Raw genomic sequence first — 24,675 nt, forward strand, 5'->3', positions numbered from 1 at the left:
TGTTTGTTTATTCAAAACAAGCAAATTTAGTGAACATCCAGATTCTGTAGAAATCAGTGGGTATCTGATTGCAGTTCTGTCATGATCTCATTTCTGATTTACAGTCATTATGGATGTGACTGACATGGCTGCTCGCTCTGAACCTCCACAGCAGCCAGAGCCCAGCATATGGAAGAGAGGACTGCAGCACGATGCACCACACTAGGAGTGTCAAGACTCCGCTGCGGTTTCTTAGCAACAGTGCACGACGGGGCGTTGCTTCCCATCACCTTATCACACAGGAAAGCAGAAAAATCAAACTTGTGAGCGCTCGCTCTTTCTCCCTCCTCTTGATTGTTTGCAGTGATTGTAAGCAGTGTTTTGTTGCTCACCAGATGCGCTGTCCTGGATTTGAACCTCAAATGCATCCCAAATCCCACACACGTAACCTTGGAGACGCAACTCTAGAAGTTGAACTTTTCCACCACCAACTTCAGGAGCAGCAGAGGTTTGATGTTTCTGCCTCGTGATGTTGGCAGGAGTAATTTTTCAGTTGAAATGATGCACCTTTTAGGCCAACAGGTGGAAATCCTACCTTCCTTTCATTTCTACACAGTTCATTCTTTTCCCAATCATAATTATTACGATTCCACTGTCCTGGAACAGTTGTTGAGGACAGAAAATCAATGGATTAGTGACATCATTTACTTCAGGCTTCATTGTGCAAATGTCAGACAAACTTCCAGCAGAATTTCAGACCGTCACTTTCTAACAAGCGTCCTCCATCTGTGCCAGAGGAGACTGAGCAGGTCTGTGAGGTGCCATGTGGCGGGAAAGTTCGGGTAAAAGCTGAATTTCTGCCACTGTCAGATCAAACCTCACTCAGATCCTGGCTAAAAGCAGGAGCAGGAAAACATCTTGTTTTTTATTTTGTTGCTGTATTGGTTTTTTGTTTTTTTTACTTTATTTTCCCGTTTTTGGATTTATCTTTGGAGTATGTCCATAATTAACTTTCTTCTAAGTCTAAAAGTAGAAAAATACTTTCAGAGAATCTAATTTTTATTTGGTAAACTACACATAATCTTTAAATTTCAATGGTGTGCAGTTTAAAAATACACTGAACTAGATGTTTGACATGTACCATAATAAATACCTAAACACAAAATGTGTTTATTTGCTCTTTAACCGTTATCTTCTTGAATGTTTTCTCAGTGGAGCTAAATGTTGCCCATTCATTTGTTTGCTGTTTGTGGTTTTTCCAGGTCTATTTTATCATTTAAAATACACTGAATGACGGCATTAACTAACACATCAGTAAACAATTGGCAGAAAGGTCTTAAATTCTGTTAAGTTGAGCAGTTTTCAATAAAAAAAAAAAAATCAAATGTCTTAATTTTCTGTAGAAATCCACAGTGTCCTTGGACTGTGATTCTACTGTAGGATTTTCTGCATTTGTGTTGTAAAAAATACCAAGAAATAAAGGAAAAAAACAAAATTTGTCTGAACTTACAAGATTTTCTTCCACGGTGGACCCACATTCACCTTTCATTAGCAGCGTCGACTCCAGCATCCCTGGGTTTAGGGAACGGATGGATGGATTTCCATCACGTATCTGGAACTCTCTGCTGGATACGGCTCTTTATAAGTAATTCACTGCTTCAATGCATGAAAAAACTTGGAAAGCAGCTGCATTCAAAACTGGAGAAAGTCCCTAGGAGTCTGTTAAGGTGTGTATTCCATCGTCTGTATATGAGAACTGGACGGGGTGAAGCCCGCCCCGCGGCGTTCCAAGCAGGAAGAAGCCACTCGTTAAAGAAGCCAAAACCAAACAGCTGCTCAGTGATTCTGTTGGTCAGAATAACCTATTTTGCTCTTGATAATCCTTTTTGTCACATTTTTTCTGTTGTTTCAGTTACAAACTGACCAATCGATGCCTTAAAAAACTAGGAGGCCTCAACAACAAACATAGGACAGATTCTCCTGAGCCCGCTTTCAAATGGTAGGGGTGCAGACTTCCAACATGTGCACTACAGGAAGGTAAGAGTGGTTGCCATAGGAACCTTGACTCTGACCGACTCACAACAATCACTGCTAACCGACGACCTCTTAAATCTCTAAAATTTGGCAATCGTTTATGACTTTAGGTTCTGATGGCACCGATTTGATCCTGATTGACAGCAAAGACCTAAACCTCCTAGAGTCGTTCCATGCGGAGATCCTGGATCGCTGGACCTCCCAGCTTCAGCCGCGAAGCATCCAAAGGTTTACGACTGACGAAGAGAAGATAGCGGAGAGGGCTCCAGTTTGTTTCTTTAAAACCATGATACATTTTATTTCTTTTTCTTAAAAAACAAACATTACAAAAAAAATTTGAATAAGGAATTAGACCAATGAAACAGCAGGAGAAAAAACATTCAACTTTTTTTCTTTTTTAAAACTGAAAACAAAACAACAACAAAAAAACCATCTCTTCTTGCATTTCTTTTCTTTTAAAAATTCTGCAGTGCCTGGCTCAAGGGCTTGAATGGGTTGCTGGTTGAAGCCAGGCAGTGAGGTCTTGTGTGTTTGTGTTGAGATGTGCGATAAAACCGAAAGCCTGACCAACAACCACAAACCGTTGCCGAGAAGCAGCTGACGAGCAGAAAATAGGAACGCGTTTGTGAAGTCTGAAGTGGCGGCGAGAATCGGCGCGGGTTTTGAACACACATGAAGGCTTTGAGTCAGAAAAGAGACGCTTAAATAGTTAACCGGATGAGGCGGCAAAGAAAGAAAGGAGGAGGAATTAACTCTGAAGTCAATAGTGTTGGTGAGGATCAGGACGGACGCTCGCCGGCGGTTTCGCAGAAGCTGCTGGAAACGAATTGACAAAAAAAAAAAAAAAAAGGGGGGAAACCGTTGAGCCAGGCCGCCGCGAGGAAAAAAACAAACAAACAACAACTCTAAATGCAGAGCAACAAAAGAAAACAAAGAGACGAAGAGAAAGAGATGTGGACGATGGGCTTCCATCCGGTACCATCTTCTAGTCTTCTCCAGAGGGCGCCTCTTCTTCTGAGCCCTCCTCCTCTTCTTCCTCTTCCTCCTCCTCAGCTTCTTTCTTTGTCTTAGGGGCGGGGGAGCTCTCCTTCTTCTCTGCCTCTTCCTCCTCGTCCTCTACGGGGCTCTCGGGCTCCTCGTCTTCCTCCTCCTCTTTGGGTGAGTTCTTCTCCACGGGCTTGGCGCCGCGGCGTCCCTTCCCCTTTCCTTTCATTGGGCTGGGGGTCACTGGGGGGTGAGGAGTAAATAAACGACGTGAATAAATGATCAGCATCATCTCACAGCCCCCAAACCCCTAAAAGTCTTGGATTTTAACACAATTCATACACATGAGCACTTTAAAAAGGAAAAAAAAGGAAAATATGACATTTAAAAATAAAAACATTTGGTGAAGAATTAATGAATCCACTGTGTTCTGATAATGAAAACGTTGGATAATTTATAAAACAATTCTACACACATTTTTTTAATGACAAAGACAATGCATTGTGGTCTAAATCCACCAATCTAGTGAGGATCAATGCACACTGGTTTTTCGAAGAGACTTATGGGAAATTTTCAGCACAATAGATTTTATAAATGTAGTTTTGGACATAGAAAAAAAATGGCGATATATTTATTGTAGTAAGGGAATTTCAAAATAAAGTTTAAAATATGTGTTCTTTATTTTGAAATTCCTTTGGAGTCTCTTGGGTTCCGAAAGTTTTTTCTCACACTTTGAAGTCCGTTGATGTCATTTCAGTTTAAAATGCATCATAAGTAGGGCTGTAAAGACTATTTGAATGTTTCGATTCATATCATAACTACAGATATGATTCAGATATGAAAGTTAATATTGGTTCCTTTTTTAACAATACGACTTAAATCCCTGACTCAAAAGCGATGAGGACGTGTTTAGCCAAAAATTCTTAACATGCTAGCAAAGCATGAGGCTTCAGCAGGGCTGACATCACCGTCTGCAGCCAGACGAGTCCAAGATGTAGCTGGATAGCCAGCATGTAAAAATCATCATGTCGTCCTAAAGAGACCCACTCAAATGAAAACGGTGTTTTTGGTGTTTTTAACATGTCCTTGTGGCGTTTTTCTGATGATGGAGGACATTTATAAAGAAAATTAAGCTCGAAATTGCATTTCTCAGTATTTCTTTATTCCAATCCTTGTAATTCAGGAGCAAAAAAATGCTGTTTGAAAAAGGTCCCATTTGTGACGCAGAAAACACACTGGGTTTAGTGAGAGATTAGTCGTGTTGTATTTTACTAAAGCCTTTAAACAGTGAGCAAGGGTAAAATTTCTCTTTTTTTTTTTTACATCCAAAGCATTTCCACACATTGCAGCGTAATTCTGCCGTGGTACGGTTTTGCTCCATGTCCTCTCTGCTCTCCGCTATCAAGTCTGTTTTCCACTTTTCTGGCGCTTGGTTATGACGTCACAGCATCTTTACGTCATCGTGCATCAATCCAAACATGGCACTTTTCCAATGTTGATTTATTCTTTTTTAAAAACATTTTATAATGACGGAAGGCCGTTACAGACTTGTTTTCAGTTTCAATCTGGTCTGATGGTAGGAATATAAAGCAATACATGGAAGAATTGTTACACCTCTGTGAAATGGCGCTCCTGTGTCCCGTTGTAAAACCTCACCTGTGGCCTTTAGTCGTGGTTTGGGGCTTTTCTTCTCTTTCTTGTCCGGCTGTCCCCGTCGGATCACTTTCTTGCTCCTCTTCTTGGAGCGGCCGTAGTCGCTGTCATCATCGTCCTCAACCATGAAGTCTTCATCGCTTCCCGACTCGTCAGCTGCAGACAGAAACCGTGAGAGCGTGCATGGTGGCCGAACAAGACCCGATGGCGTTGACGATTGACGGTGTACGTACGGTCTAAGAACGGCTCCTCCTGGTCCTCGTGCTCCTCGTCCTCGCTGCCTCCGTCTCCCAGCAGGATCTCTCTCTGTTTGGACGCGGCCTTGGACGCCGCCTGGCGCACTGTACGCTTTCGACTCACTTCCTTGTCGTCGTCGCTGTCATCTGCACAGAGAAACGAGCAGAAACTCTTCATAGAAACTACTAGAAAGAGGTTTTTACACGTTTCCTCATTTTTCCGTTAAAGCTTAAAGACCATGGGTCATGATGACATCATCAAAGGAGGGTTGCGTGTTTGTGTGCGAGCCAGATTGAAGAAAACTACTCAATAACAACTAAAGCTGCAGTCATCAGATTCATTTAGTCAAATTGAAGTTGGTCTCATTGTCCCTTCGGTCAGGAATGAAAAGCTGGAAACGATATCATGTGATCCGGACGACGGATCCGATTGGCTAAAGAGAACATTAATCCCACCTAGTTTCCACAACAAACTGCAACTGAGCAGAAAGCAAATGTTTGTGTCATCTTTCAGCAGGTTATACATGTCCAGGTTTCAGAGGTGAACTGCAGGTATTAGAAAATAACATTAAAGAACCAAAAATAATAGAGCAATCTGTTCCAGATACAAAACCAGTTTAACAATTATGATGCCCAAAATTGCTATTAATCTTTGTGTACGATGTCACATAATTGATCATAAGACTTTTTCTAACATTGATATTCATTAGATTTTTTAAATTTAAATTGTTGACCATATTTAAAACATATTTGTTTTTTAGAACCTTTTTTTCTTCAAAGTAAAATTATCTCCAGTCTCATTTTTTGTCTGCAAAAACCCTTCATAGCTCAACTTTCAAAATGAAATCCTTTATCCACACTTTACTTTGAAAATGTCTTTACTTCCTGTGAAGGTAGAACAATTGGTTTCTTTAGCTGTTTTTTTCAAATGACCACTATTCTTTCATTGTAAAGTGATGATTGCGCCGTCTGAGGTGTAATTCTACTACCCTTTCTTATATTAAGAAATGAATCAATTCGGATGTCACAAAGAAATGAACTACATTTTTCGGGAGCAGATTACGAGTATCCGAGTATTTGGATACTTGTTACAAGTTACGGGCAGCCATGGCGCAGAGGGAGAGCGGTGACCTCTGATCAGAAGATCGCAGGTTTGTTCCAGCCTTGCCTGCCCATGTGTCAAAATGTCCTTGGGCAAGACTCGGAACCCCACACTGCACCTGGTGGTTATAGGTCGTTGCCGGTGTTCAGTAGCGGAGCCGCCATCACCGTGTGAACAGGACTGACCTGCAGGTCGTTTCCTCTTCGGACCCCGCTTGCTGGGCTTCTCCGGCTTGGCTTTCTTTGCCTTTTTGCCTCTCTCTTCTTCATAGTCGCTTCCTCCTTCTTCCTCCTCCTCTCCAAACTCGTTTTCTTCTTCTTCGCTGCCAAAGTCATCTGGATCGTAACAAGACAGTTCAGTGTTGGCCGGTCAAGCACAGCGCCGCTACACACTGACCAGAAACTCACCAGCTGAATCGTTTTTGGATTTGGAAAGCTTGTCGTCGGAGTCCTCACTGGAACAAAACAAAGACAGTCTGAGAAAAAACATTTTGCTCAGTCGAACACAAAAACACAGATGTCTCTGCTCCCGTTCAAACGTGAACAGGAAGCTGCGGGGTTCCACCGAGTGCTAACCTTTCATCCTGCGAGTTCTTTGATCGCTTGTGCTTGGGCTCACGAGGGGCTGGTCGCACTTTCTTCGGCTTGTCATCGCCGTACTCCTCTTCTGCAGAAAAAGAGGAGCTAGAGTTCAGTCGAAAGTCAGAAAAAGGCTCCCACAGACAGAAATGCTACGCTCATTCTTTGAAAGCTGCAGGTGTCACAGACACACCTGTCCTGTCGGACACACGCCAATGAAATCCATTAAAAGATTTACCATATTTTAACTTTTTAATGATCCACGTCTGTGGATGGATTTCTAAAGAGACACGAGTGAAATTTTAGAAAGAATGGGTCCTGAAACTTGGTGCCAAATTGGTACCAGTACAACGTATACAGTACTGCCGGTTTCACATAAAAACATGAATTTTGTTGCCTCGTTTAGGTGGTTCGCTTTTTTATCAGTTAGGCTGTACAATTCTGCCCAATCATTTTACCTTTCCAGCGATTGTGGCTAATATGAGAATTGGTGGAGCTGTGAGGGTTTAGAAAATCGTTGGTCTAAAGATTAATCACTGGTCACAGTTGCAAAAATGTATAAATAAGTGAATTGGATATCTACTGGTCTAGTTTAAAGTTGGGTGGTTTAGTTAGTCCTTGTTTTAAGGAACAGGACGCCACTCACCTGCGTCAGACTCGTTGAACTGTGAGTAGTTTACCACTTTCCTGTTCCTGTGAAGACAGAACATAACGGAAAATCATCAGTTTTGTTGGGCTAACACGCGATACGGACAGTTTAGGGGGGTATGGTTGTGCCAATGGTATCATCTCTAACAGGAAACCCGAGGCGAGCTGTGCATCAGTGTCTGGACAGCATGAGGATATCTGTGTTGAACCTGACATGAGACCACCTTCAGTTTCCAAGTCCAATGTGGTTAAAGTCTCAGGAGATGACAGACAACCATGGATTTGGAAGCAAACGCAGAGGAATGAGCGCAACAACACAGAGATTCTATTAATTTTCACGTCTAAACATAAATCAGTCAAGTAAACTTCTATGATAATCTTATTCATAAGAATCCCAATAAATGAAATAAATGTACATCAATGACAAAACCCAATAATCTTAACATTTTAAGAGACAAATTGAAAATCCTAAATGATGGAAAACTAGACAAACATCTTGTTACAATCAAATTCATTAGAAAACGTCTCCAACCTGTAGATGACTGTATCCTCTCTATGGTTATAGCGGTGATTTTTACAGATCTGTTAACTTTGATTCTTAATATAAACAGTCATTTAGTTCAGGGTTCTTGCTTCAAATGATTTATTGCTGCCATCAGCTATGGCTCTTGGACACATCATCACATTTTTCTCTGCGGTGACCTTTTTTTGGTAGCACACAGCCACCTGTAGTAATGGATGTGTTGTGTCAAAATTAACGAGCAACACAAAAGGTTCAGCCTTCATAGACCCGACTTAACTAGAGAACCCAACAACTATTTTCTCCAGGGCTTTTCAAGCTGGCAACAAAACAACAAAAACCGAGGGCCTGGGTTCTCTTGGGTTAAGCAGTAGCACACAAACAGGTGACTTATCTCCATTCACTATTTCAGTGGTTGCTTAAATTTGACAATCTGTGTGTTAATTTGCAGGACAGGACAAAAAAAAAAAAAAAAAAGATAATCTGCATGTACAGTAGAAAAGATTTTCCATAGGATTGAGGTCCACAGACCGGATAGAACACTCCAGAACCTTGAAATAGTTTTTATGTCGCCACTCCTTGGATGCCCAGGCACTGTGTTCAGGATCACTGTCATTGTCCCACCCAGTTTGTAAAACACCAAACCATGATACTTCCACCCCCATGCTTCATAGTGGCTTTACGGGTTTCATTGGATGGAACTTTGCATTCTTTCTCCTCCAAACGTGGCGAGTGCCAAATAGTACCATTTCGGTCACAGGACCTTCTCTCAATCCTCTGGATTATCCAGATGGTTTCAGGCAGGCTTGGACATGAGCTGGTGTAAGCAGGAGGGCCTTTGGAGCACTGCAGTAATATAATTCATGACAATGTTGTGAGTTGCCATAGTTATCTTTGTAACTGCGGTCCCAGCCCTCTTTCATTGACCAGTTCCCCCATGTAGCTTGTGGCTCAAGATGATATGTACCATGTCAGGTGAGATCTTGCATGGAGCTCCAGGTGGATAAAGATCATCATTGATCTTCCTTTTTTCATTTTCTAATAATTGCTCCAACAGTTGATCTATTCTCACTAAGCTGCTTGCTTATTGTAGATCATTTCATCCCAGTCTTGTACAGGTCTACAGGGGAGCTTCTTTAAGTCCCATGCCAAACAAATCGAAAAATATTTATCCAACATCAAATCCAGATGAAGCACAATATAATAAAGCAGTTTTGCTCATTGTTTCCTCGCTTAGCTCGAATGACAACCATGGTTATTCCTAAAATCCACTAAAGAATATGAAAATTATTCTTCAATTTTCAGAAAACAAAACCTTTTCACTCTAACTTAGCAATAACCAATAACTTAGCAATAACCAATAACTACAGTGTTAGGAATCCCATTCTGCTCTTTTATTAAGGAACGTCAGTGGGATCGCATTGTAAAAACATGCGTGTCCTACAGCGAGGATCTCTGACAGCACTGACACACGTGTCTGCAGCTGTCAGGTGGAGCTGTCACAGCATGCAGAGGCGGTTTGGCATTTTAGAGTGACAGCATCCAGCTAGAATACAGTTACACTATTCTCACACAACGCAAACACTCCAGCATTCCGCCGCCATCAAACAGTAATGGCCACAAATATATAGGTTTAATGACAGGGGTTCATAAAGTGTGTGGAGAACTCCTCAGACAGTGATTCCTTCACAGGATGACGGCGTCTTTACAGCTCTAAACTGAGGCTGGCTGCAGCTGCAAACCTGCTGCGCTCTGACTGTAAAACTAATATTGATCACATCTCCTGTTCGTAAATCATCATTGTTCCAATAAAATCCAGTTTAAAGCTCTAATATTGGCTCATAAAAGACTTACTGCTATGATCAAAACATTTATATCATTTTCCCAGTGGTCTGTGCAACCAGCAGGGCTCTTCTTTCGGTGGAAAGCAGCACCTTGGATTAGACGGACAAAGAAGCCGCTTCTGTCTGCAGATGGAATTGGCTGTTGACCCCAGCCGAAAACTATTTTCCTGTGTCACTTTGACTACTTTCCAAGCTACACAATTTGGACCATTATACAGATATGACTTTTTTATTTAATTTATATTTATTCATCAATATTTTTCTAAAGTTTCAAGGAGGAGACCATTTTGCTGTTAGAGCAAATAGAAAAAACATTTTTAACAGCTCGGACTATTGTTGGCTTTTTGACTCAGAGGAAGAATTTAATCCTAAAACAAGAATGTGTTTCATTTTATATTTTGTGGTTGGCATTACAATTCATAGTTGATATTTATTCCCAACGAACCAATTCATTGACCTCAAATGGAGCCAGGACATCTTTAACCAAAAACTTCAACCAGTGTGACTCAGAGATAAATCAAATTCATGTCACATCAAAATCAAATTCATTAACATTTTAGTTTCATAAGAGTTCAGGCCACTGCTGTTTTTCCACTTAAAAATAACAAACAGAACACGTCTTTGAAAAATTACAAATGGTAATTTACATGATTGATTTATTTCATTTTAAAAGGATTTTCTAATGACATAGGTCGATTATTTTACCAACGTGCCTCTTAGATCATTGATTCAACGTTAGACTCCTAGTGCGGAGTGGTCTTTTAATTATGACCATGCAGTTTTAGCCAAAATCAAAAAAACCTTTTTGCCATTTTCTAGGACAGTTTCTGCAAAGCGGCAGTAGATCATTAAATCATTGTGAGTGGGACTGTAGACACAAAGAATTGCTGAGAGCTCTCCTTAGGCCTGCACAATAAATTGTAAACTTATCGTTATCGCAATATCAAGCTGTGCAATACGCATATCGCCAGCAAAAATAGTGATAAATGCTAACCTTAAATGTGCTAAAACAGTCTTATGGCAGGTTGAAGTATTTAACGAATCAAATAAATCCATTTATGCATTGCACCAACCGGACTGACCAATCAGATTGAGCCTTTTTATGTTAGATGCTCACTTCCTATGTAGATGAGGGTCAGTTGGAGCGCAATTTAATTATGTTCTTAGTTGTTTTGCTATTTGTTGAGGTATCGCAAATTATATAGTCGTCACATTGACCAATAATACTGCAAACCTCAAGTTTTGCTCATTTTGTGAAGCCCTAGCTCTCCATTTATGCTCTCCCATTAGCTTACAGCCCCTCACAACCCCAACCTAACGTTGCTGGTGACCAGACGAACAGTTTTGAGACAGACGCCAGCTCAGACGAGGAAAACAAAGACGTAAATGGATCTGTTGGTCTGCACATGTATGAATCAGAGTGGAGCACAGCAGGAAGCTTGTGATCCACCCACCGTATTTTCTACATCACAAGTAAGCTCTTGATTCACAATTTAAATAAAGAATGACTCCGAATTTCAGTTTTAAGCTTACTTTTCTTTATAGGCGTCCTCCATAATCACAAAATGCCATATGAAAATGTTAAAAACCACCAAAAACACAACTTTCGTCGGAGTGGGTCTTTAATTTAAAAACTGTAAAGTACAGCTAAAGTGCAAGTCCCACCAATGAAGGACGCAAACTTTTGGCTACATTGCAATTGTGACAATCACACATTTTGATGCAGGGGATGTGCACACGCAAAAAATAGCCATAATATTAATGATGGCTTTAAAAAAGCCACAACAATAACAAAAAAAAGAAATCTAGAAAATGTAAAAGGGCCTTTGCATTTTATAGAGAAAAAGCTTAAAAGTTTGCATTCCCCATAAAAGGAATTAATTGTCAAATTAAGTCAAATTAATATTGACAGACTAAAGTTGACTCCAATGGAAATAACCAGAAAAAATATTATGTGCACCTTTTAATTTTATAGCGTGTAATTTGGATGCCACATGGCAGGCGCTACAGCTGTCAATCAATGTCAAGTGTAAAAAATGTTTATACTCAGTTTTATATCTGCCATAATCATGTTGGTGTCAATATGGGTATTAAATTAGATTACACTTATTGTGATAAAGACTTAGCTTATAGAGTTATATTTATTACTATTGACAGTAGGCCTGCACAATAGAAAATAAAATTAAAAAACAAAAACAAATTTATTGTTATCGCAAAATCCAGCTCTGCAATATGCATATCGCAAAAGACGGCAAATATCGCAATAAATCGCAAACCTTAAATGTGCTAAAACAATCTTATGTCAGCTTGAACCATTTAATGAATCAAATAAATCCCTTTATGCATTTGACCAATCGGATGGAGGCCTATTACGTTAGATGTTTGTCACCTATGTCGACGAGTGACATTTGGAGTATAATTTTTAAACTGTTGCAATGTAATGGGAATGGTTATTTGGTTATTTTGCTATTTGCTTATATACCGCAAATTATATCGTTATCGAAATTTTAATCTCTAATATCGCACATCGAGTGTTTTCCTCATATCGTGCAGCCCTAATTGACAGTCAATGAAAATAAAAAGATTAAAATTTGGGTTGGTTGTGTGTTTACTTTGAATTTCAAAATAAAGCCTTCTAGCAATTTCTTTGAACTTCACAATGATCTAATTTTGTCACACACGCAAAAATAGCAACAATAAAACAAACAACCGAATTGTACAAAGAACAAAAATGGTATATATATATATATATATATATATATTTGAAATTTCTATATTTTTGTAGGCATTTCCTTTCTGATACTGACAGTTATTTCTCACTATTGCATTTATTTTGGAATTTTTTATCTCATTTAAACCGGAAATGGCAAAACAAATGGTAACAAACGAAACAGGAAAAATGGGCGGGGCCACATTTTGAAAAGATTGATTTAAAAAAAAGACACGCACACAATTATTTTTGGTTTTAACACTCATAGTTAGATCGAAAATGGTGTAAACTGACGGACTGTGGGCGGGAAAAAGCACACACGAAAGCGTTTAAAATCGCAATAATGGAGCTCTGACACCCAGATGGGAGATCATGGCAGCGAAGAACCAGCTCCAGAGGGGGGAGTAGTCCCTCTTTTAGCTTCCCGCCTTCTTCTGACATCAGCCAGCACAGTTAATTTACAGCCAGCGCCGAAAACGTGTCTGTGTTAAACTCCCCCCTTAAGTTACCAACACACTCCCCGAAACACCAGCAGACTCCATTGTTACAAAAGTGCGATGTGGAGATAATGGCGGCTCGAGCAGCGAGTCTGCGCGGTAACGAGATCAAAACCCAAGGCCAACCACCACCTCTTTTTTTTTCTCCTCGGTGGGGGCTACTGTGGCAGCATTTTAGATCCTCCCCTGGATGAATGGGTAGCCATATTCTCGCCCTAGTTGAAGACGGGGAGGGAAAAAAATGCTGTCTGGTCAGTGACGAACGTGGCTGTTTTGAAATCCCCCCGACTGATTTTTCCGCGTGGCCTACATTATCTGCGACAATGCGCCTCGTGGAGACGTTTCCCAGCGTGACGGGCGCGAGTCAGTGGCTGGGCTGCGCGTTATCTCGAGGCGGACAGTCCACGCCGCTGGGATACATGTTAGCGAGGGACAAGACGGGACACACTGGCTAGCACGTCCAACCCTCCCCCTCACCCGCATCCATTATTTTTTTATGGAATAAACACACAAAAAAACGAGGTTCATAAAACGCAACGCGGAGGGGAGCTTGCACGTTCCCCGCGCAGCCGACTAGCACCGACACGTTGTTAAGGCAGAGCGAAACAAGAACGGATTTAGCAAACTTACCTCACTGGTCTTGACATTTTGCAGGAATACTAATAGAGGTCTGGGATATGAGAAAAGGGGGAGAAGGGAAAAAAAGCAAGGAGGGGGAGGAAAGAAATAGATTCCCGCTCTGCAAAACACTGAGGAGGTCGACGAACTACTCCGCCGTACGAACTAGCGCTCGAAAACCAAGAAACGGCAGCGAGACGTCCTCCAAACACAAATAATCTTTTTCAAAACCCACAGCTACTCAAAATGGTGAATAAAACAAACTGAAACTGCAGCCTGCGTGCAACCAAACCCCGCGGCCTGGAGGGGTGGCTTCCAGCCGACAAGCACCGCCCCATTGAGCCGTGGAACGAACGACAGGGCTCCTCTGTCCCGCCATTGGCTCGTTTGAACATCAAACTGCTATCCTATTGGACGAGACAGCTGCTCGTCAACGTATTTTTAAAACTTGTCTTTCTCCGCCTTTGCCAGCAGGTTTGTTAGACACGGCAGTGTTTGAGAAAACAAAAAGAGGCCCTCAGTCTGGATGCAAACATGAAATCCAGCGTGGGTCCCGCAAGACCAAAAAGCTACGCTGCAATTATAGATCACACTTAGCGTGCAAACGTCATATACAATCAATAATTAATTGATCATCGTCATTAGAGATTATAAAAAATGCATTTTCCTGGTCTCACCTGCCAGGCTTACTGCAGCAGGGGATGCAGGTATTCATGCATCTGCTGCAGCCTTACAACACGGGCATTATTTGACAGTAGACGGGAAATGTCTACTTTATTTGAATTTGCTCCAAATTGAATTAAAAAAAAAACAATTAAAATATTTCTAACATCAAAGTTATATCAGTAATTTTTGCAAATTTAATTTGGAATTATTAGGATTTCATTAGGATTGCAAAATCACACTAATTTAGGATGAAGGATGTTATGGATAACAAAATACATTTATTACAAAATAAAAATTACTTTAGATCGTAGTAGGGGTGTAACGATTCATTTCACCAAAGATTTGATTCATATCATAATCTGTTGTTGACGAGACGATTCATAAACGATATTGGTTCATTTTGATTGATCCAGGACATCTTTAGCCAAAAATTCAACCAGTGTGACTCTGGTACTGAACAGCGCAGGTAAAGTTTTCCAGAATACTGGTATTTCTGGCAAAGTAATCGAGCCTAAATTAAATATGTGTACAAACAAAAACGTAAGCAAGAGTTATTGGCTAATACATTCACATTTTAGTCTCATCATGTTCAGCCCACTGTTGTTTTTCACACAAATATAATACAAACAGGGCATCATTAGAACATTCTACCACAATTACTTTTTTTGTTAATTTGTTGTTAGCTTTGTCAACATAGCATTACAACGAAAAATTTAAGCACATTAAGGGGAACCACATAATTGTCTTTAAAAGTTTAAGCTCAACCAACACGCTATGCACAAACTGATTCGATTTGGAAAAAGCGAAAAAGTACACTCACAGCCTTAGTCACAGCTGCCTTTACGGGTGGATATGAGCTGTTTTCGGGTAAAACGATTGGTATATTTTATGTGGGCGGGCACACACTGATTTCAAGATTGTAAACTGGAGAAACCATGGAAAGAAAAGTTTCATGCACATTTCCTCTACAGGCAGGTCGTAGTGAAGACTTATCCAACATGTAAGGGTAATTAAGGGTGAAGTAGGTCAGATGTAAGGCGTGTCGTACAGATTTTTCATTTTTTTTAACCTCCCAAAATTCTGTAGACTGTGTGAAGAGTCCATTAGTGTTTTTCAATTGATTATGAAGAATGTGTTAAATAAAGGTAGTAAAGCAAGAATGGTTATTCTGACAAATAGAGAAGTCTACGTAATTTTGGCTTCTTGGAACCAGCGGGTACTTCCTGTTTGGAATGCCATGAGTCCAGTTCTCAAATACATTCAATGGTCGTATCTCACTTTGGGGGATTTTCCCGATGGGATTGCATACAGGCATCCTCATGAGCACCTCTTTTTTCCGTCCTCTTTCTCTTATTTTACTTATTCACACTGTTCCCACGATGGTGTTAAAGTCCCTCACAGACTGGAAACTAGATCAGAACTGAAGATAAAATAATCCTAATCTTGAAAAGGAGGATTTAACGTTAGGGGTAAGGTTTAGGTTAGTCTGTTTCATCCCTCTTAGGTAGTAGAAATTTCAGAATCCGCTTTATTGGTCAAGTACAGTGCATATACAAGGAATATAGCTTTAGTGTCTTATGCTCTCATGCAAACCAAGCTAAGTATAGAATTAAAAAAAAAAAAGTGAGAATAGTAAAAACATGAAGAAAAATAAAGATAGTCAAATTAAATAAAAATACAACAGTGGTTCCAGTGTGACTGTCATGATTTGCAAGAACCGAAACAGACCCAGATGCTGGAAACCGTAAGGAAGACAGGAGAGTGTACGATAAGTTAAGGTGATTTATTCTTTTACAAGACTTGGATCCGTTAAAGAGGATGATGGCTGGTGACTGCAGGTGAGTTGCTGAGCGAGAAACGGGAATTCGGCAGAGTCAGAGAGATTGTATTTCCTGGAGAGCGCATTTGGTTTGGTAATGCGACTGACGGGACGGTAGGTAATGGTGAAATCGAAGTGATCAAAAAACAAGCACCAATGAGCATGGCGAGAGTTGAGGTGTTTGGCCGAACGTGGGTAAGCCAGATTTCTATGGTCCGTCCATACGATGAAAGGAAGTTGAGCCCCCTCCAGCCAATGACGGCACTCTTCTAAAGCGAGTTTGATCGCTAAGAGATCCCTATTGCCAAAATCATAATTCTGCTCAGCGGGTGAGAGTTTTTGAGAGATATAAGCACAGGGTTTTAGTTTTCCGGATAGTTCATCTCTTTGCGAAAGAACGGCACCAACACCTGAATCGGAAGCATCGACTTCCACAATGAACTGTCTCTGTATGTCCGGTTGGATGAGTATGGGGGCCGACACAAACAGTTCTTTAAGTTTCTTGAAAGCTGCGTTAGCGTTCCAAATATACGGTTTGGTGATGGAGGTGAGTTGAGTGAGAGGAATGGCAATGGCACCGTAGTTGCGAATGAATCGCTGATCAAAATTAGCAAACCCCAGGAATTGTTGAAGCTTCTTACAAGAGTCGGGTACTTCCCAGTTAGAGACAACTTCAATCTTAGTCGGATCAGGACGAATGCTGCCTGTCTCACCTGGGCAAGATCGTTTGAGTAAATCAGTATGTCGTCAAGGTAGACGAAAACGAAACAATTGAGGAAATCGCGTAGTACATCATTGACAAATCTCTGAAAAACAGCTGGAGCGTTAGTGAGGCCGAAGGGCATGACAAGGTATTCGTAATGACCTAGCGGGGTGTTGAATGCAGTTTTCCATTCGTCACCCTCACGGATACGGACCAAATGATAAGCATTACAGAGATCTAATTTTGAAAAGATGCGTGCTTCCTGGACGGAGTCAAAAACGGAATTGATGAGGGGTAGAGCGTATTTATCTTTGACGGTGATCTGGTTTAATTCTCGGTAATCAATACAGGGTCGTAAAGTTTTATCTTTTTTCTCCACAAAAAAGAACCCAGCACCAACAGGAGAAGAGGAGGGGCGGATGTGACCCAACAAGAGAGCTTCATGAATGTAATCTTCCATGGCCGTTTTTTCGGGGCCAGAAAGGTTTTATAAGTTGCCTTTAGGCAAGGTGACGCCGGTGAGAAGATTGATTGCGCAGTTATAAGGCCTGTGGGATGGCAGAGCGCTAGCCTTGGCATTGCAAAAAAACATTTTCAGATCATGATAACACGTGGGTACTTTAGACAGATCAGCGGTTTCATTCACGTTAGTGATGGTAGCTGATGGGACTTGGAGGGAATAGCGGAATAAAGGCAGTTAGCTAAACAGAAGGTACTCCAGTTGGAGATATGATTACTGGACCAGTTAATCTGAGGGTTATGACGTTTTAACCAGGAAAAACCAGTGGGTTTCTGGGGAGTTTGGGTGACAAGAAATTGTAAATATTCTCTGTGATTACCGGATGTAATAAATAGGATGGGTTTGGTTTGGTGCGTGATTCTTAACAAATGTTGTCCACCTAGCCCGGAAGCTTTAATGTGGAACTAAGAGGTTCGATGGGCAGAGATAGTCTATTAAGATATTAAGATAGTGTAGGTCTATTAAACTTTGCCGGCGCCAGAGTCAATGATGGCTCTAAATTCATGAATCTTGGAGTCGTGACAAATCTTGACTGGGACGAGGAAAAAATGATTCTTATCAGAACGGGCATGATTTTCCCCCCGTAGTTCATTAACTAACAAGGGGCTCTGGAATTTAAACGAAGCTCACACTAATTCACTAAGTGGACTTGATTTCCACAGTAGAAACACAAACCTTCTTCCTGACGTCTTTGGCTTTCATCTGCAGTCAGCTTGGAGTGTCCAACCTGCATAGGTTCCTCCGGGAACCTATGCAGCTTCGAGACCTGACGGGGAAGAGTGGTTAGGCAAGTGAGAGTGGTTCGTAGAGGTGAATGATTGCTCAAGGTTCTGGTGGTCTCGTTTGGCTTGGCGTTCTCGTAGTCGGACATCAGATCGTAAAGCTGCAGTAACCAGGTCTTTAAAGTGATTAGCTTCTGGCCGGGAACACAAGTGATCTTTGATTTTGTCATTGGGGGATTGATAAAAATTTCCTTTGAGCACAGGTTTTGGCCAACCCGCCTCCACAGCTAGTATACAGAAATCGATCACGTGGTCACTAACCGGACGATTGCGTTGCTTGAGGCTAAGCAATCGCCGTATGGCTTCTTCCTGGTTTCGTGGCTGGTCGAAGACCAAGCAGAATTCTTCTATGAAACGTTCAAATGATAGATGAGCGATTGGATGGGCATCCAGAAAAGTTTGAGCCCATTGGAGAGCTTTATTTCATAGTGCATTTATTATGAGAGTAATCATACTGTGGTCTGTTTGATAATACCTAGGTGCCTGCTGGAAGATTAGTAACCCTCCACAGGCTACAACATCTCCGTAGAAAGGTTTTGGCTGGAGGCGAAGTTTTCTGGTGACGTGACTGAGGTGGTAGCCGGGATATTTCCGGGAGGAGGATGAGATTCAGCAGCTGAGGAGTAGGGAACTTGTCCGGTTAATTCCATTAAAGTTTGCGTTATATTATCAAGGCGGCGGAAAAGGTCCTGTTGAGCAGAAGCCATTTGAGTTAGAGCGTCAGCTTGACGGTTAAGAAGGATACCTTGTTGCGAGATGGTGAGACGGAGTCCTTCCAGGTCAGGTGGATCAGGAGTTAGGCCAGTCGGTCTGTCATGACTTGCAAGAACCGAGACAGACCCAGGCGCTGGAACCCGGAAGGAAGACAGGAGAGTGTACGGTAAGTTTAAGTGATTTATTCTTTTACAGGACTTGGAACTGGAATTCTGGCTTGAAGTCGTGGCGTGGTTGGAGATCTAACTGCAGGGCTGTGCAGGAGGTATGCAAGAACATGATCGTGGCTTGAACGAGGAGGTCCGAAGGCTCTAGAGGTGGTTCCCAGGTTTACACTTGTAGAGGGTTTGTTTCCTGGAAGCAAGGCATAGACAGAGATTAACTCGAGGCAAGAGATTAGAGAGCAAACATAAAAGACCAGACTAGGCACCATGAACAAACTGGCGATGAATGCTGGATCAGGATCTCCTTAAGAAGGCTGCAGGTTGATGAGTAGAGTGGAAACAGGTAGGAGTCCTCAGGAGCAGAGTAGAGAGGGGAGGGGGAGGAGCTGACAGAGGCACCATGACAGTGACAGTTCTCTTGTTTCTGTCCCATACTCTGACTGGTCAAGAGTTCATCAGAGTGACTACTCGCGGGAAGAAGCTGACTTTGTGGCGAGTGATTTTGGCGCACATTGTTCTGAAATGCCGCCCTGACTGGAGGAGGCTCAAAAGGTAGCGTCCGGGATGAGAGGGGTCTTTCGTGTTTTCACCAGCCCGCTTCCTGACCTTGGACCAGTACAGGTCCTGGAAGGAGGGAAGGCTGGAACCAACAATCCTCTCAGCAGATCTGATGATTCTGACGATGAATCATCTGATGATGAATTTGATGCTTTATTCATTCATTTGTTTTCCTGCCTTTGTTGTGTGATATTGGGCACTTTGTGTGTCCATACTGAAAGATGCACAAAGGAGTGTGGCAGTTGTGAAAATGTAGCAGCAGAACAGCAGACAACATTTCCTGCGATGACAATTACAACGTCTGTGCTTATTTGTTGACAGCTACGTAAATCCCTGCAAAAACTATGCATTTGGCAGCTGGATGTGGACTAAATAGCTTTGTTTGCCAGCTCATCTATGTTTACGTCTCATCAAATTACATGACATTTATTTGCAATTAGTGTTGATTTAAAGCTGAAAGGCTGTTATTTTACCATAAAAAAGGTGGAATCAGATGAAAATATTCTTTTCTTTAATCACCAAAGCTTTTTTTTTCCCGTTACCTTACGTGACATGCTCTAGTTGGAGGTTTTGCAGTCATGTCTATTTAGTATCCCATCATAGACCAGATTATCTGGTTTCAAATGTTCAAACTTTCTTGCTTTATACTTTTGGTATGTCATGGCGTCGTGGACGCGGCAGACCCAGAAGCTGTAACCCGGAAGTAACTCTCGGACAGGATTAGCTTGAAGGTGGTTTATTTTCTTAGAGGAGAATAAACAGTTTCAAGGTGCGTGGAGTAATCCTCGGGTGAAGGTCTGACGTCACCGGAGATGTGGACGACGAGAACTGGTGGAGTATTTCCCACGAGCGAGGTGATCCGTGGATCCAGCGACGTGGACGTCGAGGACGGCAAAACCAACTTGAGGAAGGCGTGGGCGCCGAGGACGGCGAAACCAACTTGAGGAAGGACGTGAGCGCTGAGGACAGCGAGACCAGGGTGAAGAGAAGCTCTGGATGAAGGAAACAGCGTGACCAATGGTAAGTGGACCGGAGTGAGTATAACAAACTGGCGCTGGATACTGAAGAGAAGAACCCTTATGAAGGCAGGCAGGAGATGAGGAGATGCAGGACAGCTGGTTCCAATCAGCAGAGCAGGAGCAGGTGAGCTGGGAGGGGGAGGTGGCTGACACAGGCACCGTGACATGGTATTTACTTTAAGATCAACACACTATTTTTTATGGGTATTTTCAGTCAGTATTAATCAAAAATTAAGAAATCATAAACACAAGCTTCCTTTAGCATTGTAAAAACAACACATTCAATATCTTTAAATGAAATAAAAACAATAAAACTGTGAAATACATATTTTTGATCCATTCATTTGTAATGGCCTTCCACTGGTGTTTTGGTGTTATATGAGATTAAGACTCTAGATGGCGCCTTTTGCAGAGATCCTTGTTGAATTACCCAGTAGATGAAGTGGTCTTTACTGGGTTGTTTGCAACAAAAATAAAAAACTTCTATCAGCTGAAGCCTGGAGGTCGAGCAATCATCTCCCAACTTAAGGGTTGGTTCAATTTCTGGCTAACCCAGTCACATGCCGTGGTGCCCCTGGGCAAAGCACTGAATCCTCTGCTGCCTCTGGGAAATTTCTGTGAAGTACGAAAGTGTGTGCATTTGTGTGAGTAAGTGGGTTGTTGAGAAGCAGTAAAAACCCCTTTAGTACTGCGTAAAAAACTGGATTGAGTGACTCCTCCTCCCTGGTGTTAATAGGAAAGTACCCGCTGGTTCCCAGAAGCCAAAATCCCACAAACTTCCATTGAGAAATAAACAGCTATTACTCAGTCATTCTATTTGTCAGAATAACCACTTTTGCTCTGCTACCTTTTTTTGACGTGTTCTCGCTAATCCTCTTTTTTTATGATATTTTTATTGAGTGAAGGTTATTTAAGTCATAAACAAACCAATCAGACGTCTCAATAAAACCAGGTGGTGCCTGTTGGCCCAACGTTTGAAACATATGATGGATTCTCCCCAAGCCCGTTTTCAATGGAAGGGGTGAGGACTTCCAACAAGCTCACTCCTGTTTGGCGAGAGAGATTGCTATAGAGATGTTCACTAAAACAGACTAGGTCCAATCACTGCCTACCGACGTTGTCTGACTCCAACATGTCGGAGTCCGTATCGGAAAAAAATGGTGACTGAATCGACTTTTTTATGAGCTTCCATGAGTGACATCACTCTCACTTGATCTTGATCATTCTCATACAGTCAGTGTTTGGCACACTGATGTCAAGTTTAACTGTTTGGCTGGTAGTGTTAGAAGTTAATTGGTATAATTTTATCAGGAGATTTACCAGAAGTCCTGGTCCATATGGCCCAGAAATGTTTGATTAGTGGTTAAGAAATACAGACTGAAGAAACAGCTGTTTGCAAAATGTTTAAGTCGATTGGTGCTCATACAGGAAAAAATTGCAATTTAATAATATCTCATCTCAAATTTGACCTTCTGAATTGATCAAACATGCACCTTTAAGTGGAACAACAGATGCTTTTTTTCAATTTAGAATCAACAGTTTTGGAAAGTGTTCAGAAAATGAATATTGCCCTAAAGGTAGTGGTGGTTGCTGAGACTGGAGGTGAAGGAAATCTCAGGGATCAGTATTTTTGTCCTGGCTTTGAAGAGTGTGACACCAGCTTTCAGGTTCAGTGAGGCATTAACCCTTGTGCTATCTTAGATGACCCCACCCTTACATTGACGTGTTCTCCCTACCATGACAAAGGAGGATAAAGGTGGAAAGATTTTATGTAATCCATGGACACCAGTGAAGATCACAAATCATTGAAGAAAAAAGGTTCAGAGCACTGTCTAGTGGGTCTAGATGACCCAACTCCCAATATTAAAGTGCCTAGGATAGCACAAGGGTTAAGGATGTCAGGGAAGAGGCGCAGACAAGCTGTTTCAGGTTTAAATTTACAGCCAGCAGTTCCTCCAAGCAGAGGTTATCGGAGTTCTGCATGTAATCTCATTCATTTTATTGGTCAATTGCTGTGGCTGTTATTCACAGAGCAGGAGTACAGATGAGCCAGAGGCAAAGTACACAGTCAGGTACAAGTAAACTGATCAACTGGTTGTAATTGATAATTAATTGATTGGTCTCCAGTCCTGACCATTGACACACACACACAGTACATCCTCATGACCACTGTTGGAGATGCTTCAAAAGTTTTTTTTAAATTATAAACACATTTAACAATCATTGAGAGGAACCCTTTTTTTAATGGAGCATCAATAAAATTGCTAATGACACATTTTTAATAAACAAAACGACTAGATCCATGTACGTCTTTGTTCTCTACGTCTGAGCTGGCATCTGGCTCAAAACATTACAGCTGGATAGCGTTGATATTGCTCACCATTCTTGTTGCTCCATTAATGCTAGGTTGGGGGGGGTGTGAGGGTCTGTAAGCTAGCGGGAGAGCATGTAAACTAAAGGATGATGGGAAGGGGAGCAGGCTCACTCTGTGCCAACAGTCCTGTCAACAACTCAGAGGCAAATTTCTAATGAACTCCTGCAGCTCTGCAGAAACTATGTCCCAGAAAAAGCACTGGTTGTTTGATTTTGGGTAAAAACGGCCTAATCATAAATAAAAGCCCACTGGGAATAGATCAAAATATGATAGGAGTGGGTCTTTAATAAATAAACAAATGTGCAATCATGACTTTAATAAGCTTTTTCTAATTGCTACTTTTAGTCTGGTTTTGTGGAGTTTTACAGCATCTTTTTAGTTACTGTAAGGGAAATCACAGTTTCAATTTTAAAGTCGGGTTATGGCAGAAGAAAAAAACGTCACATTTCCTCCTCAACGTCCTCTGTGTCAAATTCTTTACTGTAAGTGTTTTATTTTTGATTTCTGTATTTGAGTGACAGTAAAAATTTGGCAGTTGGATTAAAGTTAGAGCTGACATGACGCAGAATGTCAAGCAAAAAAGTATAAATATTCTGTAATTATTGCAATTAAATATGAAAATTGTCCCCAAACGTTGAGATTTAAGGTGGTGTTTTTAAAACTGTAGAATTGTGTTTTTTCCCCTCCAGTTTTATTGAATTTCAAATCCACCTACACATGAGGTGAGTTCGAGGAGCTTCTGTTAAATTGGATGCAGTGCCAAGAGCTTTTTTTTGTAAAATAAAAATAATAAAACAACAGAGCACAGTTGTGTGTTTTTGTGCTGCTGGATAAAGCAAAGTTGTATTTTTTAGGCAAAGCTTGTTGAATTTTGATCAGTTGTGTGTGAAAATGCACGGCTTTCCTCCACATCAGACAGATTTCTGTCTACGATGATGCTCGAGTAAGGAGCAGGTAGGTTCCCATGGTAACCGGGAGAGTGACTACAGCCTCTCTCCTCTGCCGTGTCAGTCAGTTCTGGATGGTTCCACAGTCTGAGATTTGGAGCCTCAAGCATCAGTCGACTGTCATAAATCTGACAAACGACTCTAGGGTTTTGAAAGATGTCGTTGATATTTCCTGTTTCCAAACTGGTCCTGTTTAAACTCAGAGAGCTGAATGTCGATTCACGGCCCAGAATCATCAAACTAAAATTCCATCTGCGCATCACTGACACCTCAAGGCTCACAGACTGAATTGCAGCAAATTAAACAGGATTTCATAGAGGAGAAGGTCTCTGCTGCGAAACAAAAGCAAACTTTAAAAAAAAAAGTTTTTAACCTGTTGAGATATTACTGATTGTTGTCAGGATGGTTAATGAATCCACACATATGATTTTTCTAAAATTAAACTGTGCAGATACTCAATGTTTATATTGGTAAAACCTAATTGGGACTAAAACCGAAGTGCTTTCACACTGAATTGTTTGGTCTGCTCTAGAAATGTTTACCTCATAGATTCCACTTTGTGATGCTGCATTCACACCGGACGCGTTTCGCACATCAGAGGTGTCACAAGTTTCAATGTTAAGTCAATGTACAGACATGATCTGAGGCCCTGCGCCGGGATTTGGGTGTTGGGCACGTCGCAATTTGAGCGGCAGATGCAGCGAGCCATGTCAACCAATCAGGGACTCAGCTTTAGGCCCGTGACGTTTTCAGTGACTTGTTTAACGGGTTGAAAAACAATTTTCAATATGGCCGCTCGATGGGAGGATTTTTGTTCTGATCTTCCATCCATTTCCCTAACCCACTGGGGCTGCTGGGTTGCTGGAGACTGTCCTGGTTACTGTTTGGTGAAGGCGGGATACACCCTGGAAATGTCGCCAGCTTGTCACAGAGCCCTCGGAGCTGGAGCATTTGAGCCTGCAACGCTAGCCAGCCGCCCGGTAGAGAGCGTAGCGAACGCTGCCGC

At 41.6% G+C, this 24,675-nt stretch overlaps 1 protein-coding gene across 1 annotated transcript; it reads right to left on the minus strand.

Annotated features, from left to right (window-relative positions):
- Window positions 1-2,282: 2,282 nt before the first annotated feature.
- On the minus strand, window positions 2,283-13,764 carry nucks1a (nuclear casein kinase and cyclin-dependent kinase substrate 1a). The gene is made up of 8 exons (XM_004069048.4): window positions 13,416-13,764; window positions 7,213-7,259; window positions 6,564-6,654; window positions 6,396-6,442; window positions 6,174-6,323; window positions 4,884-5,033; window positions 4,654-4,806; window positions 2,283-3,240 (listed from the first exon to the last, which is right to left on the minus strand). The coding sequence occupies exons 1-8, from the start codon at window positions 13,430-13,432 to the stop codon at window positions 2,999-3,001; spliced, it is 897 nt and encodes a 298-aa protein (XP_004069096.1). The 5' UTR covers window positions 13,433-13,764; the 3' UTR covers window positions 2,283-2,998.
- Between the last annotated feature and the right edge of the window lie 10,911 nt (window positions 13,765-24,675).

Source organism: Oryzias latipes, chromosome 5, assembly GCF_053564925.1.
Source record: "Oryzias latipes strain Hd-rR chromosome 5, Olatipes_Hd-rR_3.1".
NCBI classification, from domain to species: Eukaryota; Metazoa; Chordata; class Actinopteri; order Beloniformes; family Adrianichthyidae; genus Oryzias; species Oryzias latipes.

Excerpts from the sequence above, each read along its gene's own strand:
- nucks1a (XM_004069048.4), bottom strand. Across the intron at positions 6,655-7,212 it reads GTTCAACGAGTCTGACGCAG|AAGAGGAGTACGGCGATGAC; the intron begins GTGAGTGGCGTC and ends CTTTTTCTGCAG. Across the intron at positions 5,034-6,173 it reads GAAGAGGAAACGACCTGCAG|ATGACAGCGACGACGACAAG; the intron begins GTCAGTCCTGTT and ends TTCTCTGTGCAG.